The following is a 23492-nucleotide window of genomic DNA, read 5'->3' as shown; positions in this document are numbered from 1 at the left end:
CTTCTGAGTATAGTGCTTTGGATTGCTCCCTAAGCCAAAAATTTTCCATCCAAAGACAGTGGGACAAAGACTACGGATTAACATTTGCTTATAAGAGGTGGCTCAGGATTTATGCACTGATTAAAGACTCTTTCAGTCCCTCCAGAGTGGAGGCTCAATGCAAAATATCAGTGGTTTCTGTCTAGAGTAAAAGAAACGCATCACATGGTTAAGTTTATATGCTGGAAATATTTGGTGGGGAGAACAATTCTGAGGGGTGTCTGTGAAATATGAAATATTAAATGTTCTGCTGAGTGATACTTGTCAAGGATTACCAGTGTGGTATTTTTGACTTTTGGCTAAGGTTGTCCTGATAGTCGCAGTGAGCATCCCCTGGAATATATGATACAGGAAGGAATGGTGAGAATTAAAGGGCTGGCTTTGGTGAAGAAATATCAGTAAAAATCCATCTAAGAAAAGGACTTGCATCTCTCTGTCTCTGTTCTTGAAGAAATCATATCAATTTGTCATTTATGAGAATTTGTCATTCAGGTCTGATAAGTGGGAAACTATTATGTGGCATTTGTTCATTCTAAACCTTTGTCAGCTGCTTTTCTACCCTGTGGAACCCAAGGTGGCTTACAATGGAAACAAAACAACAATTCTAGCAACAAACACATAAAAGCCAACAATTTAAAATCTCCAATTAAGACTTCCAATTTAAAAAAACCTCCTAAATTATTCAAATATAGTCCTAAATCACCTGCCTCCTGAAGGTTGAAAGTGATGGGGCCAGATGCGTCTCCCTGGGGAGGTTGCTTCCTGGTTGTGAGGCTGCCACTGAAAAGGCCCCTCTCTTATGTACCCAGGAAATGGGTCCTTGACTGATGGGACGGTCAGGAGGGCCTCTCCCAGTGGTCTTAATTCCTGGGCAGGAGCAAATTGGGGGTGGGAACAGTCCTTCAGATGCATATAGATTTAATAAAAACAAAGACTGCCTGCTACAACATCCATTTGCATCATAAAAGGGAATTGTTCTCTTCAGAAAAGTCTTTACAAATGCAAATTTAATCAATAATGATTTCTTTAGTTGGTTGGTGTTGCTAGTTAGTAATATGCAAGCTAACAGATAATTTGGTCTTCCACAGAGTGACAGCTATAGACATGTGTATCATGGAATTCTGCTGCAGTTCTTCTCACGAGGGAGCAGGCTCTCTCGACACGTGTGGGCTGGACTGTTGTTGCCATGTAGGGAGGTGGGAGTCAGCTCCAGCAGCCTTAACTCAAATAATTGCTGATGGTGGAACTCTTCTCTCCCCCTCCCCCCCTATCTTGCAGTGGACTTTTAGAAAAGTTGTGTCTGTCCCTGTATGATGTCTTCAGGCCACTGATCATCCATGTAATTCACTTAGAAACATTGTCTGAGCTCTGTGGGATTCTGAAGAATGAAATGCTTGAAGATCATGTTCAAAACAATGGTAAATATAAAGACAGGCTCCAAATAAGTATACATCTTTTAAAATAGGCTAGAATGGAATGTGCTCATTACATCTGTACTCTCCTTAACTTGCATATTTTGTCTAAATATTCTTTTAAATTTTGGAATTAATAAGGATCTTTTTAAAAAAATTGGAATTAATAAGGATTTATTTTTTAAAAAAACACTTTATTATATCCTATCTCACAAATGACCGGTTCCGGTAAGCAGGTATTATTTCTTGCTTGACCAAAGAAATAAAGGATGAAGCTGAAATCTAGCATGTTCACACATTTTTTGGAAATGAACTTCATTGGCTCAGCGGAACCCAAGAAGGTGTAAGATTGCTGGATAGAACCACTTCACGCCTACCGTGATTTGTCTTTCTCAGAATTCTGACTTCACACACACGAGGAAGTTTTTGCAGAAGAATCAGCCAAGAATGCCTGCATTTGAACATCATTCAGAATCATAGTTTAGGTTAACTGTGGTTCATAAACAAAGTAATAACAACTAGTGAAGTGAACCTAATTCCAACTGTCATACTAGTCATAGTTTAATTAAACTGGGGTCCTCAACCTCTTAGGCATTGTGGCTACCTTTGGAATTCTGACACTGCGTGGCCTGCACAAACACAAAATGGCCACCGCAGGAGCTGGAGCCAACCAGAAATGGCTGCTACAAGAGGCGGATCCACACATACACACAGAGCAAGCTGAAGTGCATGAAACAGAAGGTGTGAGAGAAAATAAAACTAAAATTGTGGGGGTAGCTACTGCCAAAATAGTGTTAATCTGCACAGCCAATCAGAAGCTCTGCAAACCAGGAGCTCCACCTAGCTCCACCCACTTGGTGGTGGTGGTTATAGATAAGTGTGGTTGCCAATGTTTGTAATTATATCAAAGTGTGATTTGTAAATCTGACAGTTCGCCGTGAATTTTTGCGGTCTGGATGAGAGTTTTGGGTTGGGTTTTGCGGGCTGATAATCTGCGCACCCTTTCAGAAGCACAGCTGAGGCTCTTGGCAGTGCTACGAGAGAAGGAATTAATGGTGGTGTCCCTTTCCTGGCAGCAGAACAGCTGGTGGCTTTTGCTGCTGTGGTCGAGCAGATGCTGGAGGACGTCCAGGAGCGCCTGGTCTACAGGACGCACATCTACATCCAGACAGATATTGTGGGCTACAAGCCGGCCCCAGGAGATCTGGCCTATCCCGCCAAGCTGGAGATGATGGAGGTGAGGCTTTCTCCGTCTCTGCTGGTTGAACAAACAGCAAAAGTATTTGGACCAACCTTTCTGAGCCTGTAGGCACCTTTGCAGTTCTGACAAACAAGGTGGTGGGTGCAACCACAAAATGTGCTGCTTTGCCTTTTGTTCTTAAACGCCATGCAAATCATTTCTGTCCTGCCACAAAGGGTGCCCTGAGCACTTTATGTCAATACTCAGGTCAGCAGTACAAACTCTTTAAGGGATGTTTTTTCAAACTGGGTTTTGCCTGCAGAAAATAGCCCAGAGCTTGAAAGAAGAGGAGAAGAAGTTGCCTGCAGATGGTTCCTTTTCAGATGTGAAGCTGGAAGATCCAGAGAGCTGCAGTGTGGTGGAACCTGGTATGTGTTTCTAACATAAGGTAACAACAAGCCAATGAAGCATAGAATCCTAGAGTTGGAAGGGACCTACAGGGTCATCTAGTCCAACCCCCTGCACTATACAGGTAATTCACAAATGCCCCCCACACACCCAGGGACCCCTGTTCCATGCCCAGAATGATGACAGCTGTATTTGCCTGTGGCCTAGAGGGGCTGTGGCTCAGTGGCAGAGAATTCGCGTGGCTTGTAGAAGGTCCCAGGTTCAGCCCCTGGCATCTGCATTAAAGAAACGATTAGGCGAATAACAGTTGCGAGAGTTCTTTGCAGGGAGAGTGGCTACCAGTCGGAGTAGGAAATACCAACCTTGAGATCCTGATGGTCTGACTCAGTGGAAGGCATCTTCATGTGTCCTTAGGGAAGCAAACCCTCTGGCATGTCTGAGACCAGCATGGCAGCCTTTGTGCCGCTATTGGCCTTCCTGCCGTGCATTAATTTTTAACTGCTTTGTAAAGCTGTCTTAACTGTTAGTTAATTTCTGATTGTTTAGTCTGAGCCTTGCGAGACCTTGCCCAGTTCTGCAAAGGCTTGCAAGACAGCATTATTTCAACTAGCTTTTAACTGAATGACGACGACCACCATGATATTAGATCCAATTGGATGCCCAAGAACACTGAACCATACAGAATTAGCACCAAGTTGTTTAAACTGTTTTAAATTGTTTATTTTAATGTTTAATTTAACTGTTTTTATTATTATTCCATTACGTTTTGTGAGCCGCCCTGAGCCTGCTTTGGCAGGGTGGACGGGATATAAATCAACTAGACTAAACTAGTGGGATTTTCTACTATTTCTGGTTTTGTTGATTACAGTTTTGTCCCCAAAACAGGAGCAAAATCTGTGTGATGCTAGAAATTCTGAAAAGCTTTTGCTGTTGAACCAAAATTCAAGCCTAGCGGCAAGGGCTGTTCCCACTGGTAGCCGTCAAGGCAGCGAGTAAGAGCACATCACTCTGAACTAGTGGAATAACTCAAAGTGAAGGGATCTGTGTCTTTGCCATAAAGATGAAAGCGCTGTTTGCTTGAGACAGGAACAAGCCTTTGGTGTCCCTTTGTGTATTGCAGATGCATTGGGATCCTGCCCTCCCAGAACTCTCACCACGATTTCACCAGCTGATCTCCATGGAATGTGGTACCCCACTGTCAGAAGGACACTCGTGTGTCTCTCCAAGCTTTACAGATGCATTGATGTACGTGCCCCGTTGTCTCCTGCCTGCAGCATTCATCTTGTGTTCCCTGGTTGAAAGCTAGATCATGGAGCAGGCACACTCAGAAGAGAAATGTTTGAGTTGCATTTTTTTGCTTTCTAAGGTGGTTGTTGATTTGTGTTTGGGGAAAAACTACTTTGGCACATTTTTTGAGTTCCCAATATTGAGCTCCTTATCCAGACTATGCTAATCAGATTCAATTCCTGGTTAACAAGGAGGACTCACATGTATTACTTCTGTTGGGGAGTTAATTCCCTGATGTTTTCTCACTTACTGGGCTCTGTGCCCTCGGTGATGTCCAATGTAACACCTCCTCCACCCTGTCTCTCCCTGTAGAGCTTACATATGAAGCTGCCTTATACTGAATCAGACCCTTGGTCCATCAAAGCCAGTATTGTCTTCTCAGACTGGCAGCGGCTCTCCAGGGTTTCAAGCTGAGGTTTTTCACACTTATTTGCCTGGACCTTTTTTGGAGATGCCAGGGATTGAACCTTACAGGTGACTGTATCCCACTGCTATTTCAGGAATGACGATTTTCTTCATTCCACCATGTTTCTGAGCTACTACTATATTCAAATAGTCATTGAGCATCACTTCTCCCTGCTTGGCTCAAAGACTACTAGCATTGGCATGTAGACACCTATAATGTGTTTCCTTCTCCAGTAACCCTCACCTCCCTTGGCCTGATGGTCTCTTGCCATCTTACCCTATCCCCCAAGCTCTACGATGCTCCTTTCAATATTGCCCTGAGCACTAACACAGGCATCTCTTGGGACTGACTTGTCCCAATACTGAGGCTTCCCAACTCCCATCAGCTCCCCCCCCCCAAGGGATTAGTTTAAAGGACCTCTGCCTAAGGCCCCAGAGAGCCCTTCCAGGCTGTGTGGACAGGCCTGACTTGGAGGGACTAAGGGGAATCGGTGGGTCTGGATTCAGTGTAATTCATGCCTTCATGTGTCCATTTCTGAGACAATATTGTTGTCTGTAAATTACAGCTGCTGTGTGTATTTTCTTTTCTTTTTTTCCAAAACAAATTTGGAAAAAATGCAAGTTAAGCAGCAAGGCTTTTGAATAGCAGTTAAATGTGCAAACTGAGAGTTGACAACTGTAATCGATGGGACTCCTCTGTGGAGTTGTGGGAGGGCTCAGGGCCCCTGTTTTTACGGCCGGTTCTGCTCTTTCCCCTGCTCTAGAGGGCTGTCTTCCAGGGACTCTCGCAGGAGGCCTTGTCGGCCTGCATACAGTCGCTGCTGGGGGCTTCCGAGGCCATTGGGAAAAACAAGGTCAGTAAGATCCCCGAGCATAAGGAGGAAATGGGGCACAGATATTTGCTGCAACTTTTAAAAATTAGTTAATATGGCAAAGGGGGCTGAAACTTCTTCCACACGTGCCCCCCCCCTTTCTGTTCTGCATTAGTAGGAAAGAGTCTTTGGTGCTGGCCTCTGTTCTGCTCTGAAGGGGCCGGGGCAGTGAAGACTTTGAGTGGGAGTTTGCAACAGACCTCTTGCTTTGAAAGCTGGGGTGTGGGTGTGCATGCTGGGGCAGGTGCTGCAAAGGCTGGCAAGAGAAACCGGGGCAGGGGGAAGCAGCATTAAGAGAGGAGTGGCAGAGCACAAGAGAGATTTCAGTGTGGGATGAGGTTGTGACTCCAGTGCCAAGTGATGCCAGAGAGGACGCCCACTGACATAACAGTGCAGTCTTAGCTGGGCCTCCTCAGAGTCTGACTGAAGTCTGCTCAGAGGGACTTATTCCCAGGGAAGTGTTTGTAGGATTGCACTCTAAATTGCCTGGAAAAACTTGCCACGATAGCAGGCATGTACACTTTATGTAATTCTTCATGAATAGGACACTCTAGTTGCAAAGAGCTGCAAACAGACTGCAGATGCAAACATCTTTTTTATGGGTGTCTCTGTGCAGCTGTATCAGCTATGCATATTAGTTGCTGACTGGATTTGAACAGATGGCTAAGCCCAAGCAGCATATAGACGCTTTGCTTCTACAAAGGGTCTTAGCAACAAGCGGAAGATCCAGCCAGGCCCGGAGAGCCCAGCAAATGAAATGTGTTTGATGTGAATGACTGTCAGTCCTTACTTTTTCTCCCCTTGTTATGTATCCCTCCGCATTAATACTTTGTTTCTGTTACAATTTAGGGCCAGGTAGACGGTCAGCTTTTCTTAATAAAGCATCTTTTGATTCTTCGTGAACAAATTGCTCCTTTCCACACTGAGTTCACCATTAAGGAAATTTCCCTGGACCTTAAGAAAACTAGAGGTACTTTACTGGCTGCTGGCTGGTCACGGGGGGCGGGTTTGCCCCTCCTCCTGACGAGTCGGCCACGGGATGGCGTTTATGTTCATCTGCAGTCACTTGCATGGCTTCTGCCTACAAACTCTTTCTCTGGAATCTGGTTTTTATTTCTGGAGGGAACTAGGTCAGGGTTTTCAGCAGGCATTAATAGTGTTTTCCCTGTATCAGCTCTGGTTTCTCTGCTAAAAACTGCCTAACTTCTGTGCTTCTTTAAGGAAACGTGGCTGGTGAGAGCAGCACTGGTCTCGAGCTGGGTGGCAAAGCAAGAAGAGAGAGGAGCCCGTGCAGGCGGTGGGAGGGCAGAAGTGGCGGGGCTGTTCTCTGGAGCTTCCCTGCCTTTGCCTGAGCCAGGAGTCCCCAGAAGTTTTGACCCCCTGGACACTGGTGGGGTTCTGCTGGAGGAGGTGGTGCCCCCTGACATAGGTCAGGGAGGGAGGTGAGGGGGTAATCTCTCTTCAGCTCTCCAGGCAGAAGCTCTGCCTTCTAAAATGAACAGAAGGGCTTTAAAATAGTGAATACGCTTGTGTGGCAGCTGCCGTGGAGCAGTGTGGTTAAAAACCTGTGCAGCCAATCAGAAGTCGGGCTGGAGAAGATTTATATCTGACCTGGCCCACTTTCTAAAAACTTTTGGTAGGCGTCTTGATGCCCATTGGAGACCCCAGGCCTAGGCGAGCCCTTTGTGGCTTTGGTTTAGTTGGCACCACGAGTTGAGATGCAGTCTGAATATGGCCAGAAGCTTTTGGAAGAACAAGTATTACAGGTAGTCTAGAGCAGGGGTGTTGAAGATGCAGCCTGGAGGCCAAATCAGGCCCTTGGAGGGCTCCTATAAGGCCCCCGAGCAAGTGGCTGCCATCTACTTCCTTCTCCCTCTCTCTTGCTTTCTTCTACATAATAGCTTGCTTTGCAAGGCTTGCTCAATTGCACAGAAGCTACAGAGCAGTCTCTATTTTCTCTATTGGCTGAGGCTCCTCCCTTGGGGAGGGAGAGCTTGCTTTGCCAGGCTCCCTCAATTGTACAGCAGAGCTACTGAGCCAAGCCTCTCTTCCTTCTATTGGCTGAGGCTCCTCCCCCTCTTGGCCCCCTGGAGAAGGAAAGAGCCAAAACTTCCTTTGCCCAGATACAAAGAAAGCACCTTTAAGACCAAGTGCTAATGTTTTAAGCATGTTTTAAATCTTTGTGTTTGTCTGTGTCCTTTATAAAGTTTATACCTCTGCTACCTAATCTTAAATAGGTACACACACGACCCAGCCTGACATGGCCTGGCCCGACAAGGTCTCATTTATGTCAGATCTGGCCCTTAGAACAAATGAGTTTGACGCCCCTGGCCTAGAGAAAGGTACAGATTCTGTGTCGGGTGCTTGGAGTGGCACTTAAAAGGTAACCAATGTTTCTCGCCTCCCCCTCCTGCTGTGCCAGGAAATGTCCCTGAGAGTCAGTGAGCCACCCTGAAATGCAGCATTCTCATTGGGCAGCAAGGAACCCTTTTGAGTTGAACTGGACTCCAGTTGCCTGCTGAGCTAGTGAAGTGTCCGTTTCTTCTGCTTAATAACTGTACCTGGAAGACACGGGAAGTTTTCCTTGAAAACTGGAGAAAGTTTTTTTTAGAAAGCTGACTTCCTAAAACTACTTTACAATGCACACGTAGTAAAAAAAAATCTGCTTATTGAGCTATGTTGTATGAAATACCTGTAACATGAGGGAGGAACAGAGATCACAGAGGCATTGATTCATCTGGACATGTTTCAAAATGCTCGTGAAATTGAGGGGGTCCATTTCAGAACTTTACATAAGAACATAAGAGAAGTCATGTTGGATCAGGCCAATGGCCCATCCAGTCGAGAGCCAGTATGGTGTAGTGGTTAAGTGTGCCGACTCTTATCTGGGAATCATGGAATCATAGAATCATAGAGTTGGAAGGGACCTCCAGGGTCATCTAGTCCAACCCCCTGCACAATGCAGGAAACTCACAAAATTCACCGGATCTTCATTGATGTCAGATGGCCATCAAGCCTCTGTTTAAAAACCTCCAAGGAAGGAGAGCCTACCACCTCCCGAGGAAGTCTGTTCCACTGAGGAACCGCTCTAACGGTCAGGAAGTTCTTCCTGATGTTGAGCTGGAACTCTTTCGATTTAATTTCAACCCATTGGTTCTGGTCCTACTTTCTGGGGCCACAGAAAACAATTCCACCCCATCCTCTATATGACAGCCCTTCAAGTACTTGAAGATGGTGATTATATCACCTCTCAGCCGCCTCCTCTCCAGGCTAAACATTCCCAGCTCCTTCAACCTTTCCTCATAGGACTTGGTCTCCAGACCCCATACCATCTTCGTCGCCCTCCTCTGGACCCATTCCAGCTTTTCTGTATCTTTCTTAAAATGTGGTGAGGTCTTACCAGAGCAAAGTAAAGCAATACCATCACATCATGTGATCTGGACACTATGCTTCTGTTGATACAGCCCAAAATTACATTTGTTTTTTTAGCCACCGCATCACACCGTTGACTCATGTTCAACATATGATCCACTAAGACCCCTAGATCCTTTTCGCACATACTACTGCTAAGTCTATAACCATGCATTGGATTTTTCTTACCTAAATGCAGAAGTTTACATTTATCTCTGTTAAAATTCATTTTATTGGTTTTAGCCCAGTTTTCCAGCCTGTCAAGGTCGTCCTGTATCCTGTTTCTGTCTTCTTCTGTGTTTGCAACTGCTCCCAATTTAATATCTTCTGTACATTTAATAAGCATTCCCTCTATTCCTTCATCCATATCATTGATAAAGATGTTGAACAAAACAGGTCCCAGGATAGATCCTTGGCACTCCACTTGTCACTCCTCTCCAAGAGGATGAGGAACCATTCACAAGCACTCTTTGCGTGCAATCTGTCAACCAGTTACAGATCCACTTAAGGGTAACAGGATCCATACCACATTTTACCAACTTGTCAACAAGGATAGTATGTGGAACCTTATCAAAAGCCTTACTGAAATCAAGATAAATGATGTCTAGAGCATTCCCCTGATCCATCAAGGTAGTCACTTTCTCAAGAAAAGAGATCAGGTTAGTCTGACATGACGTTCTTGAGAAAACCATGCTGGCTCTTAGTAATCACATCCATTCTTTCTAAATGTTCCAGGACCGACTGTTTGATGATTTGTTCTAAAACTTTTCCAGGTATAGACATCAAGCTGACAGGTCGGTAGTTATCTGGATTATCTTTTTTCCCCTTCATGAACATGGGGACAACATTCGTCCACCTCCAATCTTCCGGCACCTCTCCTGTTCTCCAAGAATTCTCAAAAATAATAGTCAGAGGCTCAGAAATTATATCTGCAAGCTCTTTTAGAACCCTGGGATGCAATTCATCTGGCCCTGAGGACTTAGTTTCATTTAAAGAAACTAGGTGTTTATGTACTACTCCTATGCTGATCCTAGGTGGAAATTCATACCCTCCTTATGTTCTATTTTTGCCATATTGAGCACCATTTCCCTCAGAAGAGAAGACTGAGGGAAAGTAAGAATTGAGCAGTTCCGCCCTCTCTTCATTACCCGTTACAATTTCACTTTCTTGCCCTCGCAATGGGCCTACCATGTCCTTACTTTTTTTCGTACCCTGAACATAAGAAAAGAACCCTTTTTTGTTGTTTTTAGCATCTTTGGCCAGCCTAAGCTCATACTGAGCTTTAGCTTTCCTAACTTTTTCTCTACAAGCACTGGTGATTTGTTTATATTCATCCTTGGTTATAAGGCCCTCCTTCCAATTCCTAAAGGAGTCTTTTTTTTTTTCTCAAGTCTTTAGGGAGCTGTTTATGGAACCACTTCAGCTTCTTTAGGCTTTTTCCATTTTTTCTTCTCATAGGAATCATCTGTGATTGCGCTTTCAATATTTCGCTTTTAAGAAACTCCCACCCCTCCTGAACCCCCTTCCTCCTAAGCATTTCTGACCATGGGATTTTACCCACCATAGTTCTAAGTTTATTAAAGTTTGCCTTTCTGAAGTCCAACCTATAAGTCTGACTACATATAGACTGTAAATTCCAAAATCACATGGTCACTACTGCCCAGGGTGCCCACTATTTCCACTTCTTCAATAAATTCTTCCTTGTTGGTAAGAATCAAATCCAAGATAGCAGATCCCCTTGTTTCCGTCCTCACTTTCTGGAAAAGGAAGTTGTCAGCAAGAGAAGTCAGGAATCTGTTTGACTTTTCATTTTTAGCAGAGTTGGACTTCCAACAGATGTCCGGGTAATTGAAATCTCCCATGATCACTGTATCCCTTCTCTTGGAGAACTTTGCAATCTGCTGTAGAAGTATCTCATCCAAGTCCTCTGCCTGTCTTGGTGGTCTATAGCAGACCCCCACAATAATATCACTGTTCTTTCTTACTCCTTTTATTTTTACCCAGAGACTCTCAACTGAGCTTCCATGCTCCGATTCACATATTTCCTCACAAGTATATACCTCCTTCACATATACTGCTATGCCTCCACTCTTTCTCATTTGCCTGTCCCTTTTAAATAAGTTGTACCTCTGAATCCTAATATTCCAGTTGTGTCATCTCACCAAGTTTCAGTAAGGCCTATTATGTCACAGTCTCCTTCCTTTATTAGGACTTCCAGTTCCTCCTGTTTGTTTCTCATACTCTGTGCATTAGTGTAGAGACATTGAAATCCACGTTTTATGCATATCGAGGGTTTAGTTTCCGTACAAGCCTGCAAGTTAACATTACCTAGCATATGCACCACTCTTTGCAAAACTTTAATGTTCTTATCCCCAGTTTCTAGCATCATTATTGTCTCGCTTCCCCATACAATTTAATTTAAAGCCCTCCTTATTAGGTTAGCAAAGCTGTTACCAAACACCCTTTTTCCTACCGCCGTAAGGTGCAAACCATCTCCTGATAGAAGACCAGCATCTTGAAAGCAGAAGCCATGGTCCAGAAATCCAAATCTTTCCTGACGACACCATCGTAGTCAGTTGTTTATTTGAAGTATTCTTCTTTCTCGTCCTAAGCCACGGCCTTCAACAGGAAGCACTGACGAGAACACAACCTGTGCGCCCAGCTCCTTCACCTTCTGACCCAGAGCCATATAGTCTTTCCTAATACGTTCAGGGCTATGACGGGCAGTATCATTCGTTCCCACGTGGATCAGCAAGAAAGGATAGTAATCCGTGGACTCGATAAGTCTTCCAATCCTTTCTGTCATGTGCTAGATGCGTGCACCCAGCAGACGGCAAACCTCTCGGGATGACTGGGTTTGATTCCCCACTCCCCCCCCCCCACTTACAGCTGCTGGAATGGCCTTGGGTCAGCCATAGCTCTGGCAGAGGTTGTCCTTGAAAGAGCAGCTGCTGTGAGAGTTCTCTCAGCCCCAGCCACCTCACAGGGTGTCTGTTGTCGAGGGAAAAGATATAGGAGATTGTAAGCCGCCCTGAGTCTCTGATTCAGAGAGAAGGGTAGGGTAGAAATCTGCAGTCTTCTTCTTCCAACACTCTGTGTCACAAAGTGGCCAGAACCCCCCCACAAACAAACAACCCCCCCAACCCCTCCCCCACTTTTTTTTGCCGAGGGTCAGGAGAAGTGGGTTGGCATGGTCTCTGTTCTATCTCTGTTGTATCTTGCTTGTCTCCTTGGACACTAATATTTTTGCTCTGAACAGCCTCACAGCTCTTACTAATCCTTGCCCTGGATGCAGCTGAACATGGACGAGGCTCTCTCCGTGTTAAGTAGTTTCTAGTTAGCGAGAGGTTAAAGGGCAAATATGTCCTGTTGGTGTCCTGCTCTGGCTGACATGAAACTTTGTTCTGCATGTTTCCTAAGGGAACAAAGGTTTATGACAGCCTGCTGTTGACTGAAAAGGTAAGTGACCAAAGTGCAAAGAGCTGCGTGCTCAGGTCTCAGAGTTTAGATTTCCAGGAGTGCAAGAGAGATTTATAGGAAGCCTTGCCTGATCTCAAGGAAACATTGCAACACAGTTTCCAGTGAAACTGTGAAGTAAATGTGTAAATTGACAACAGCATAAGGCATTGCAACTACACGACACTTCAAAAGCACTCCATACCATACCATACCAAACCTTTAATGGCATAATAGATTCAGATAAAAATACACAGAATATAAAAATTTAAACATTGGAGATAAAATCAAAATAAAACCGAGCTTACAGATACATTCAAACATGGTCAGAGTTAAATTTAAGGATGTCAGCCAGAAATTTTGCCACAGCACTCTTCTTGCAGAGTTTTACATCCTAATTATTAAAAAACCCAAATGGGGTGCCCACAGGGACTTGCAGGGGGAATCTTTGGGAGAGCTGGGCTGAGAAATGGGAGTCATTGGATCCCCAGCAGAGGAGGGGCACCGTAGATGCCTTTTCTGATTTGTGGAGCAGGCCCCCAACCCTTGGCTAACAGCCAGGGAGTCCAAGAGAGCAGATAGACAGGGCTAGCACAAGTGGCACAGCCACACTGGGGTCAGGTATGTTGTGGTGATCTCCCCGTCTGCTTCCAGTTCTCCCTCTCCTTAATTAGAATTGCAGGGGGGGTGACCTTGATTAATTTGTGGGGGGGGGCATGGCTGTATTTCCAGGGGGTTGTGAGAAGGCCTTGCTTTGCAGCCCTCCCCAGGCAGGTCGTGTGGTGTGGGGGCTCCAGCTGTCAGTTCCACTAGGCCTCAAAGACCAGGAGTCGAGTTGGCAGCCCCAACAGCGAAGGCCTTTGTTTGCTCGGGCCACAGCCTCTGCAGCCACCTTAACATCCACTGTGGGCTTCAGCTGGTGACTTTTGTCCTGCAGGACCTCCTGAGGTGCCCAGTTTGAGGGCTTAGGCCAGGGGTGGGGAACCCTTTTTCTGCCAAGGGCCACATGGATATTTATAACATCATTAGCAGGCCATAAAAAATTATCAACTTAAAAAAGAGTGCTCACCCAAGGGAGAACGATTTAGGCCAGCAAAATTAATGCAAATAATTGTTTTTCTATTCAAAGTCATGTGGGGAGAGCCTAATCTCACACACACACACCCGGCCCGCCGCCCGAGGCAAATGCAAAGGTCCAGGGCTTTTTAGTAGAAAAAGCCCAGCAGGACTCAGTAGCATATTAGACCACATTCCCTAATATTAGCATATTAGGTCACATACTCATTAGCATATTAGGCCACACCCTCTGGGATAATCAAGTGCAAACTGAACTGTGACAGTAACTTTTCCAGGCCCTGCAGCAATTCTGGCCAGCCAGCCAGGCCCCAGGGAGGCTGCCCCACAGTGCAACTGGGCCCTGTGATCCCTGCCTGGCCCTGGGGAGGCTGCTGCACAGCGCGGCTGGGCCCCATGATCCTCGCTGGCCAGCCAGGCTCCAGGGAGGTTGCCACAGGGCTCGGTTCAATCCAGCAATCCCTGAGGGCCACCCAAGTGACCCCACACCCACCCCTGGCTTAGGCAGAGGGAGGCTGGTGCAGTGGGCAAGCCCCTTTCCTAGTTTGAGGGCTTAGGTGCAACGGTCAAGCCTGGCTTAGGGGACCATTTGGAGTTGCGCCAGGCTGGTCTTCCCTAAAAGTGGGCCTCAGCCTCATTTTGCTTTCAGGAGCCTCTTTCAGCTGGGGCTGGCCCAAGGAGTTTTGTTACTCTAGGAGAATGCCTGAGGGCCCCGCATGCTGCCTTCACTGGGGCTGAAAATCACGTGATTAATGTGAGCTGGATGTTAGCAATGGCTACGATGTTGACTGTGAAGTAAGTGATATGAGATTAGCATAAATGTCCAGGTGAGAAAATAATTTGAATTGGATACTCCATTCTGACTGCGAAGAGGCATCAGAAATTGAAGGAACAGAATTAGCCAACTTTCTTTTGAATTGACAACAAAACCAAAATATCCCCTGGAGTGAGGTCTATTCAAGATGGTGCAATAAGGACCAGTAATTGTTGGATTAATTTTTGGACATATTTGGAAAGTTGGAGTGAGGACTTGAGCCTGGATGCTTTCACGCACACACATGTACATGTGGAGCGCTCAGTAGAGAGACTGTAGAAGAAGCGTGAAGCTTGGCAGATGCTGATATTTTGTATTTGTATATGAGTGCGATATTGTAAGAATTTAAACAATTTCAGTAAATTTGTTTTGTATATTTAGTTGTTGACTGGGTGAGGTATTTGGTTTCCAGATTTGCAGTCTGTTTCCCCATGGTCCGGTTTAGTTCTGTATTTACTGGGGCTGAGGCTTCCAAGAGGAGCAGACTGGGAGGCCAAAACCGCCCTGGCAAAGGGCGCCGCCCACAAAGGGAGGGAGGGAGGGAGGGAGCTTGCTGCGGGATGTCCCCTGGGCCCACCATGGACCGTGGCATGCCCTGCCCCCACTATGCAGGGGCTGGGAACAGAAGAAACACTTGTTGAAATAATAACGTGATCTGATTTTTAAATAAGCGGCTTTGTTTTCACAGATGCTGCATTTAAAATCCTGAATCCGCTGACGGTGCCGCACTTCTTTCGACTAAGTAGCAGCAATGCCTTGATACAGTTCTTGCTGGAGGTAATAGCAGTGGCAGGCTTGCCTAAGAAGGGCAGTGCTGGAAGTGGGGTGATTTCCGGGGGCGTCTGAAAGGGGTGAACTCTCTCTGTGTTGCAGGGCACGCCGGAGATCAAGGAGCATTACATTGACTCCAAGAAGGACGTGGACCGGCACCTGAAGTCCGCCTGTGAGCAGTTCATTCAGCAACAGACGAAGCAGTTTGTGGAGCCCCTGGAGGAATTCCTGACAAAGGTACTGGGAGGGTGGAGATTCACTGCGGCTTCTTGAACTGCAGGAGAGTTTGTTCTCAGGTTTATAAGGAGAACGAACACCTTCTCACGGGGGCTGATGGGCAGGGCTCTGGGAAAGGGAGGCTCCCTTCGACTCCAGCAGCCCTGGAGACGCCCTTAAGGCCTTTGGGGCAGGAGCTCTGGAGTGTCAAACCTCCCTCCATCAGACCCTCCAAAAGGAGCCCTGACTCCTGAAGTCTCCTTGGTCTCCCACCCGGCTCTTCTACTGCGGATCAGCCTGGCTGCCCTCATGGGAAAGAAATGTTGACTTCCCGTTTTTGAATCATTTCTGCTTTCCAGTAACGGCATTTCCTGGGGCCCCCAAGTCCCTGGGCCCCAGCAGTGACGTACTCTTTCAAGGCTTCTTGGGAAGCTTGCCTTAGAAATGGCTGCCAGACATTTTAGGCTGAGAGCAGGCAGGTACACCCCCCCACCCCCCAACCCGGCTGAACTGGCTGCCAGCCATGGGCAGCTTTTATTGGGGCTCAACTGATTGGGCTGAATAAATCCCTGGGAAATACCAATGAGGTGTTTTGGGGGGTATTTATTCAGTTTGGCTTCTGCCAAGGAAGTCCCTAGTGGCTGCCCAGAGGCAGGCAGCTGCAAACCACCTCTGTTCATCAGGCCAGAATGGCCCAGGCTAGCCTGAGGAAGAGCCCCGTGGCGCAGAGTGGTCAAGCTGCAGTCCCAAGCTCTGCTCACGACCTGAGTTTGATCCCGGCGGAAGGAAGCTGGGTTCAGGTAGCCGTCTCATGGTTGACTCAGCCTTCCATCCTTCCGAGGTGGGTCAAATGAGTCCCCAGCTTGCTTTGGGGAAAGGTAGATGACTGGGGAAGGCAGTGGCAAACCACCCTGTAAAAAGTCTGCTGTGGAAACATAGCGATGTGACGTCACCCCAGAGTTGGAAAGGACTGGTGCTTGCGCAGGGGACGACCTTGACCTTCAGCCTGCTCTCATCAGATCTTGGTCAGGCCTGGGAGGCCCACGGTTGCTCTGCAGAGGCAAATCAGGGCTCAGGCTTGCCTCATCTTGTCAGAGCTCAGAAGCTAAGCTAGTGGGTTGTGTTGGGATGTGGTTGCTGCACAGAGGCCGCCAACAAATCTCTCAAAATGTGGTGACCCCCCAGCCGTGAGGTCCAGAGCAACCTGGGTACTTGGCCAGGGTGTGCCAGTGATGGTCAGTAGCAAGAGGGTGGGAAATGCCGGATTTCCCCACATTGTGTGGACGTTGCCCCCAGTTGCTGAGGGTCCCTTTCATGAGCCTGACCAAGCCAGGCGTGCCCATCTCCCAGCCCCTCTGCAGCACAGAGATGAGCTCAGCTTGCCAGGCCGGGTGGCTTTAGGGATTTCTGCATGCTGACAAAGTGCTTTGGACACGAAAGCTCTCTGGGCATTTTTTCCTTTCTGCTCCCCCTGTGCTGCCCCTCTGGCAGGTTTCCAGACCTCTGCCTGTCCGGCCTGATCACCTTGTCTATTGGATTGGATTGATGGATTGATTCTGCATGATCCACCAGTGAGAAACGTTAATAAATGAATGCTCTTTCATCAATGTTTTAGGTTTCTGCTTTGAAGACAATGGCTAAAGAAGGGGGCCCGACGTATAACCTCTTGCAGCAGCCGTGGGCTCAGCCAGGTGATCTCCTTTGCTTGCCGCCTCCGTCCTGTCGCTCCTCTGGCTTTGAGGAGATGGGGGGACTAGATCAAAGGCTGGGTCCTTTGGGGGTTTTAATGGAATCTTCCATTTGCAAAAGCATGCAGATTCAAAGGCTAAGTGCTGTTCAGGTTTGTCTTAGAACATCTTCTGTGTGTATCCAGAGCCAAGAGATCAGCGGTGGGATGTGGTCTGTGCTCCACTGTCCTGTGGAGGAGAGGAAAGTCAGGCTGAGGGAGCCAGAGCTTAGCGGGAAGGAGGCTGAGGTTGGGCCTTTCCAGTCTCCTTCCCCAGGCAGGGCCTTGGGGGGGGGGCGGGGGGTCCATGCAGCTCTGCCGGACCAGGAGACAGGAAGGCAGCTTTGTCAGTCTTTGTTTCTCTGAATTGTGTTTCCAGCAAAGGTCGGCGACTTGGTGTCTTCAACCTACAGGACAATAAAGATGAAACTGCCGTCAACGTTACGGAGCATGTCGCTGTATTTGTCCAACAAAGACACGGAATTCATTTTGTTTAAGCCAGTTAGGGTGAGCAAGTCTGTGTTACTGTCCCCCCCCCCCCCCCCCCCCCAGTCTGTTGAGAATCTGAATGTGGGGAATGGTTTGGACTTCTCACTCTTTGGGTGGCTACGTGGACTTGGATCCAGCAGCAGTTTCTGTGGATGGGGTGGATTTCTGTCTTCTCCACTTTCTCCTTCCCTCGTGTCTGAACCCCCCTTCCCTCCAAATGCTTCCCCCCAGGGACAGGATTGCCAGGAGTACTGGGGGGGGGGGAGTTGGCGGAACTTGTGCCTACTCTCAATAATGGAAGGCCTGCTGGATCCAGCCGTCTGGAATGCAGGGGTCAGAGTCTAGAATGGTTTGAGTATTCCATGACAGTTTATTTCTCCAGGGATTTCTGTGGGTGGCTGGGTCTGATGGTGCTTTCTTGGCAATTGCTTTAATGTTTTATAGAGTGTTTGTGCCCTTAAGCCTTACTAGTGCTAGCATTAGATTCAGGTGGGTTGCCGTGCTGGTCTGAAGCAGCAGAACAAAGTTTGGGTCCAGTGGCATCTTCAAGACCACCAACATTTTATTCTGGGTAGAAGCTTCCATGTGCACACACACTGTACACAAAATAAAACTTTGTTGGTCTTAAAGTTGCCACTGGACTCAAGCTTACTACTTGTCCTGATTTTGGGTGTGGCTCTCTTGTGAGTGATAGAGAACTGTGTTTTTGATGGAGGATTTATTGTTTTAATTGAGGCATCTTGTAATTTAAGAGGGAGGACAGTAGTTCAAATAAGGCTGAGGATTCTTTCCTGGGTCTGGTTTCTGTCTGCTTCTTTGAGCTGCCCAGGAGAGATCCATTCTGTGCTGCTCTCATGCTCTTCAAATCCGGCCAGAGCTCTAGACACTCAGCATAGTTCCAGCCGTCAGACTGTGTCCGTGTTGATCTTACGTTGATGGAAATTTATTTTTTCTTCATAAGAACAATATTCAGCAAGTGTTTCAGAAGCTTCACAGCCTGCTGAAAGAAGAATTTAGTAGCGAAGACCTCCAGATTGTCGCATGCCCCTCAATGGAGCAGGTAGATAATAGATTTCTCAACTTGATAAAAGCAAATGGTAAAACTGTTTGGGGCTTTACAAGCCATTCCCTGAAGAAGCAGTGCCTCAGGAAAGCTCCTCCCCTGCCATAAACACTCCTAAACTCTTGCTGTTTTCTAAAGCTGTTCTCTGCTCCCTTCGGCAAAATCCCATTTGAGTATCATTTGAGCCCAAAGCTCCAGGCCTTCCTCTTGGCATCCCGTGTGCGCCCCCTGCAGGCACAAGCAGCACCGAGGACCCCCCTTTGCTGCCACCTGCTTACCTTTAGTCTTGGGGTTTTATAGGCTGCTTCAGTCAGAGGAGGACAGGAAATAAGCGGCATATAGAGCAATTTGAACCCAAAGCTCCAGGCCAAGGGTACTTGCTCGCTGCTGAGCACATGCTAAAGGGATCTTGGGAGGCATTCTAAGACCGGGCGGTGGCAGCAGCAGTCCTTGTAGGAGCATGTGTACATGTCTTGTGGAGGGGTGTGCCGCTGTCACAGGAGGCCCACTGTGAGTGCAAAAGTGTGATGCGGTGGCTAAAAAAGCAAATGTAATTTTGGGCTGTATCAACAGAAGTATAGTGTCCAGATCACGTGATGTGATGGTATCACTTTACTCTGCTCTGGTAAGACCTCACCTGGAGTCTTGTGTTCAGTTTTGGCCACCACAATTTAAGAAGGATGTAGAGAAGCTGGAACGGGTCCAGAGGAGGGCGATGAAGATGGTGAGGGGTCTGGAGACCAAGTCCTATGAGGAAAGGCTGAAGGAGCTGGGCATGTTTAGCCTGGAAAGGAGGCAGCTGAGAGGTGACATGATCACCATCTTCAAGTACTTGAAGGGCTGTCCTATAGAGGATGGTGTGGAATTGTTTTCTGTGGCCCCGGAAGGTCGGAAGGTTGGACCAGAACAAATGGGTTGATATTAAATCAAAAGAGTTTCCTGCTCAACATTCTTCAGTGGAACAGGCTTCCTCGGGAGGTGGTGGGTTCTCCTTCCTTGGAGGTTTTTCAACAGAGGCTAGATGGCCATCTGACAGCAATGAAGATCCTGTGAATTTAGAGGGAGGGATTTGTGAGTTCCTGCATTGTGCAGGGGGTTGGACTAGATGACCCTAGAGGTCCTTCCAACTATGATTCTAATTTGTAAATGAAAATACAGAGCAGAGAAATGGCAGTAGATGCCAATGCTCCAGGCAGGGTTGGCCTCAACCTCTCATTCCCTCCTGGGTCTTGGAGCCCTCGGAGGGGCTGCTGGGCCTGCCTTTGGCAGCAGCTTCTGGCAGAGCAGGTTTAGAGGAAGCTGCTCTTGGTGGGGCCTTTCCACAGGCTGAAGAGAAGGCTGCGGAAGTGTTTGTGGGGTGGAAAGATGTGCTAAAGACTCAGGGAGAGCCCCAAACTGCAAGAGCCCGGAAATGGCTCCCATGGTCCCTCTCTTCAGCAGTCTGCAGATGGAATCACAGAGCTGGAAGAGGCTTCCAGGGGCATCCAGTCCAGCCCCTGCACAAGGCAGGAAATCCATAGGTACCTCCTCCCAATACACATCCCCAGTGAGCCCTGCTCCATGCCCAGAAGATGGCAAAACCTCCAGGATCCCTGGCCAAACTGGCCTGGAGAGAAATTGCCGACTGTCCCCAAAACAGCCATCAGCATTCCCCTGGAGGTGTAAGAAAGAACCAAGCCCTGGTGCAACCTCCCCGCTCCCCCCCCGCCCCCCACGACCTGCCCAATGCACAGAATCTGCTGCAGGATCAGGCCAGTGGAGGGGCTGGTGTTCCGGCACAGGAATGGGCAACAAAGCAGCCGGGAAGCTTGGGCACTGGAGGGATGTGGCTTGTTGAACCCAGTTTTCTTTCGACTCTCCAGTGAGGACCTGCAGTGCTGCCCACTTGCCCATCACTGGAGAGTGAAGCTCTTCTTCTCTTGCAGGTGAACCTCCTCTTGTCCGTGAGCAAGTAGACAGAATTGTGGTGCCGTCTGAACTTCCTTCCTTCCTTCCTTCCATCCATCCATTGCACAGGAAAAGGATCTGGGAATCTGCCGAAGACCCTCTGCAGGCAGCAGGCAGTTGCCCACCTTCTGGAAGGCCAGGCCTTGTGGAAGTCTTCTTGAGCTCCCATCGGGTGGAGCTTGTGCTGAAAACCCTCCAGTGAAAGAAGCAGGCCCCATGCCCTGGGGAGGGTCCCATCCAGCTGCTGAGCACAACCCTGCCTGGGAGGGAGTCCTCCCGTGGAGTGCAGACGGGGCCTGCCTGTGCCCCACCAGGCGAAGCTCTTCCATCTCCTCAGACACAGAACTCTTCGTAAGAGAGGCCACTCAAATGTGTCACTGCATATCACTGAAGGGAAAGGCACTTGAAGGTGCCAGGTCATGCTTAGCACATGGGCTTGTGAAATTGCCCTCTCTTCTTTGGGTACCTGCGAGTCTTCCACAGTGTTTCCTGCAGGGTCCTGTCCTGATGAATGAACTCTGCCACCGGCATCTCTGTGTGGTTTGGTATGTGCAGGATGTGCAGAGAAGACTGTGCAGAGTGACAGGAAAAAAGGTTGTGCAACTTGAGTGACAACCGCCAGGCATGGCTGAGCTGGGGAAGTTCCAGTCCTTATCTGTTCGTCTGGCGGGGGGGGGGGGGGGGGACAGGAAGGTTCCTGGGCTGAGTTGATTTGTAGGAGTGCTGGACCCCCCTGGGTTTGAGGGTGGAGCCAAGCAGGGGGGGGTCTGCTGTGAAAGCAAGAGGAGACCTCCCTCTCTTAAGGGAGGGGCAGGGGAATGGCCCCCGTGCCCCGGGAGGCCTTTATCTGTTACCGGCCTGTGAATTGCAGCCATTCAAGCTGGACATCTGCACAGCTCTGTCTGTCCTGACGAGTTAGCACTTCCCTAGCAGCTTGTACAAGAGTGAGACTGTTTCACACAACAGCTGACAGATTCATACATTTAGGTCATTCCTGCATGGAAGTGCCTTGAGGAGTTATGAAGTTCTTGAGAATACAGAGTAAGCTCTGTTTAAACTTTTTTTGGGGGTAGGAAAACCCCCCTTCATGTTGTTCAGGATTCCAGTTGAGCATGGTCGATGTGCTTTCTGATGGGGGAAGCGATTGGAGTGTTCTGCAGTCTGTCAGTGGCCAAGAATCAGGACGGTCACTGTCCAGGAACAAGCAGTCTGCTGCTTTCTGGCCTGGGTTGCTTTGGGCAGGGAGTGGCCGCCTGTCAGCTTGAGTGGGTCTCCTTGATCCTGGGGATCCACAAACACTTGTGCTCTTAAGTACACCTCACAGGATAGGAAAATCACAGGCTTTGAAAGCTCCACAGTGCACCAGGAGGAGGAGAGGCTGTGCCAGTGACAAGCAGGTCGAAGTGACAGACCAATAAAAGCAAACTCCTGGCGACCCTTGGATAGAGCCAGGACACTTGGGGGACAAGGGCTGCTTCCACGGAATGGAAATGCCATGAGGTGAGATGACAGTCCCAAGGAGCCTTTGGATGTGTCCGATGGGTCTTTTGAGTTTGCTTTTGTTGCTTCAGAAGCCACTCGCCCCCTTTAACACCACCCTGAGTGGCCTGGCCTGGGCGGAGGCTGGCTGCAGCAGACAGAACCGTGGACGGAGGAGCTACGGCTGCAATACAAATCTGTTTAAATGGTTGTAAAATAATGTCTTGTAGTATATATGTACATCTGGCAATTTTATATGGTTTTCATACGTGATTCTTGTCTGAGGTTAAGATGTGAGGGCTGGAAATCCAGCAACTGAACCCTCTCAGTTCAAAATTAGAATCACTTGGAAGAGAAGATGGGGGGGGGTGATCTTTGTACAGTGTCCTTGCTTGAATGCAGGCTTCTTTAAAACTGTACAGTTCCAAATATCTACCTATACAAATAGTGTACATAATTTAAAACAGATTAATTTAAGATCTTTATATTATTGACTAGAGTCCTGTTTTTAATGTGGTTTTTCTTTTTGAAATAAAAGCTTTGATTTCTTACTCTGGCCTTGGCTGTCTTTTAACGCCTGCAAGAGCAGCAGCCAGGAAGGCTGTGATATTGAATGGTGGTTGGTCCCTCCTCCGAGGAGGATGGGAGGCATCAATGGAGGAGTGCCCTTTTCAATTGCGATAGGAGGACTTCTCATATTTCTCATCCGGACTCAATATGCAGTCATGAAAAAGGCCTCAGTCCAGGGTGCTCTGAATGAAGGAAAACTCGAGCCTGTGAAGCCAAGAAACAAAATCTCCATCAAACCTAGGGTTGCCAGCTCGGGGTTGGGAAATTCTTAGGGTGGGGCTTGGGGAAGGGAGAGTCTGCCTTCCAAAGCAGTCAGTTTAGGGTATCCCCTAATGGGGTTTTTGAGGCAAGAGACAAATGGGTGGTCTGCCCTTGCCTGCGTCTGTATGGAGCCTGGAGAGCAGTCTCTAATTCTAGGAGATGACCTGGCCCCACCTAGATGTTGGCAACCCTCAGACTTCTACGCTGTGTGTAAGTCTTGCTGTGACCCTCATCCTGCTGGTGGAAAGAGAAACTGCTGGGCGGGGGGGGGGGGGGGAGAAAGAGAGAGAAGCCCTGAGCATGTAGAAACTCCATTTTTACACACCAAAGACGTGGAAAGAGTCCATGCTGGCTACAGCAAGTCCTGAAACCGCTGGGGTGGAGACCAGGCCCTACAAACAGCAGCCAAGTTCTGCAGGGTCTCTGTGCTTGCTGCCCCCAAAAGTTCTGTATCCTCTGTGTTACTAACATCTGTAAGGATATGGATTCAGGTGGCTCTCCTGTTGGTCTGAAGCAGCGGAGCCCAGTCTGAGTCCTTTCAGACCAATGAAGTTTAATTCTGGGTGGGACATACTAAAACAAATGACAAGATTACCCATAGGAAATGATGGG

General features: G+C 47.9%; 1 protein-coding gene across 1 annotated transcript in view; it reads left to right on the top strand.

Annotated features, from left to right (window-relative positions):
• Nucleotides 1-22600, top strand: part of COG3 (component of oligomeric golgi complex 3) — a 52339-nt gene extending 29739 nt beyond the window's left edge. Inside the window, exons 12-23 of the mRNA XM_060240988.1 lie at nt 1318-1457; nt 2528-2688; nt 2954-3059; nt 4160-4284; nt 5496-5585; nt 6453-6573; nt 15047-15135; nt 15232-15366; nt 16961-17036; nt 17451-17578; nt 18522-18620; nt 20549-22600. Coding sequence (XP_060096971.1) covers nt 1318-1457; nt 2528-2688; nt 2954-3059; nt 4160-4284; nt 5496-5585; nt 6453-6573; nt 15047-15135; nt 15232-15366; nt 16961-17036; nt 17451-17578; nt 18522-18620; nt 20549-20578 — 1300 coding nt within the window. The 3' untranslated portion in view covers nt 20579-22600. The remainder of the gene's footprint in view (nt 1-1317; nt 1458-2527; nt 2689-2953; nt 3060-4159; nt 4285-5495; nt 5586-6452; nt 6574-15046; nt 15136-15231; nt 15367-16960; nt 17037-17450; nt 17579-18521; nt 18621-20548) is intronic.
• The last annotated feature ends 892 nt before the right edge of the window (nt 22601-23492 follow it).

Source organism: Heteronotia binoei, chromosome 6 (assembly GCF_032191835.1).
Source record: "Heteronotia binoei isolate CCM8104 ecotype False Entrance Well chromosome 6, APGP_CSIRO_Hbin_v1, whole genome shotgun sequence".
Taxonomy (NCBI): Eukaryota; Metazoa; Chordata; class Lepidosauria; order Squamata; family Gekkonidae; genus Heteronotia; species Heteronotia binoei.
Note: the sequence above shows the minus strand (reverse complement) of the source record. Positions and strands in the feature narration are given on the sequence as shown.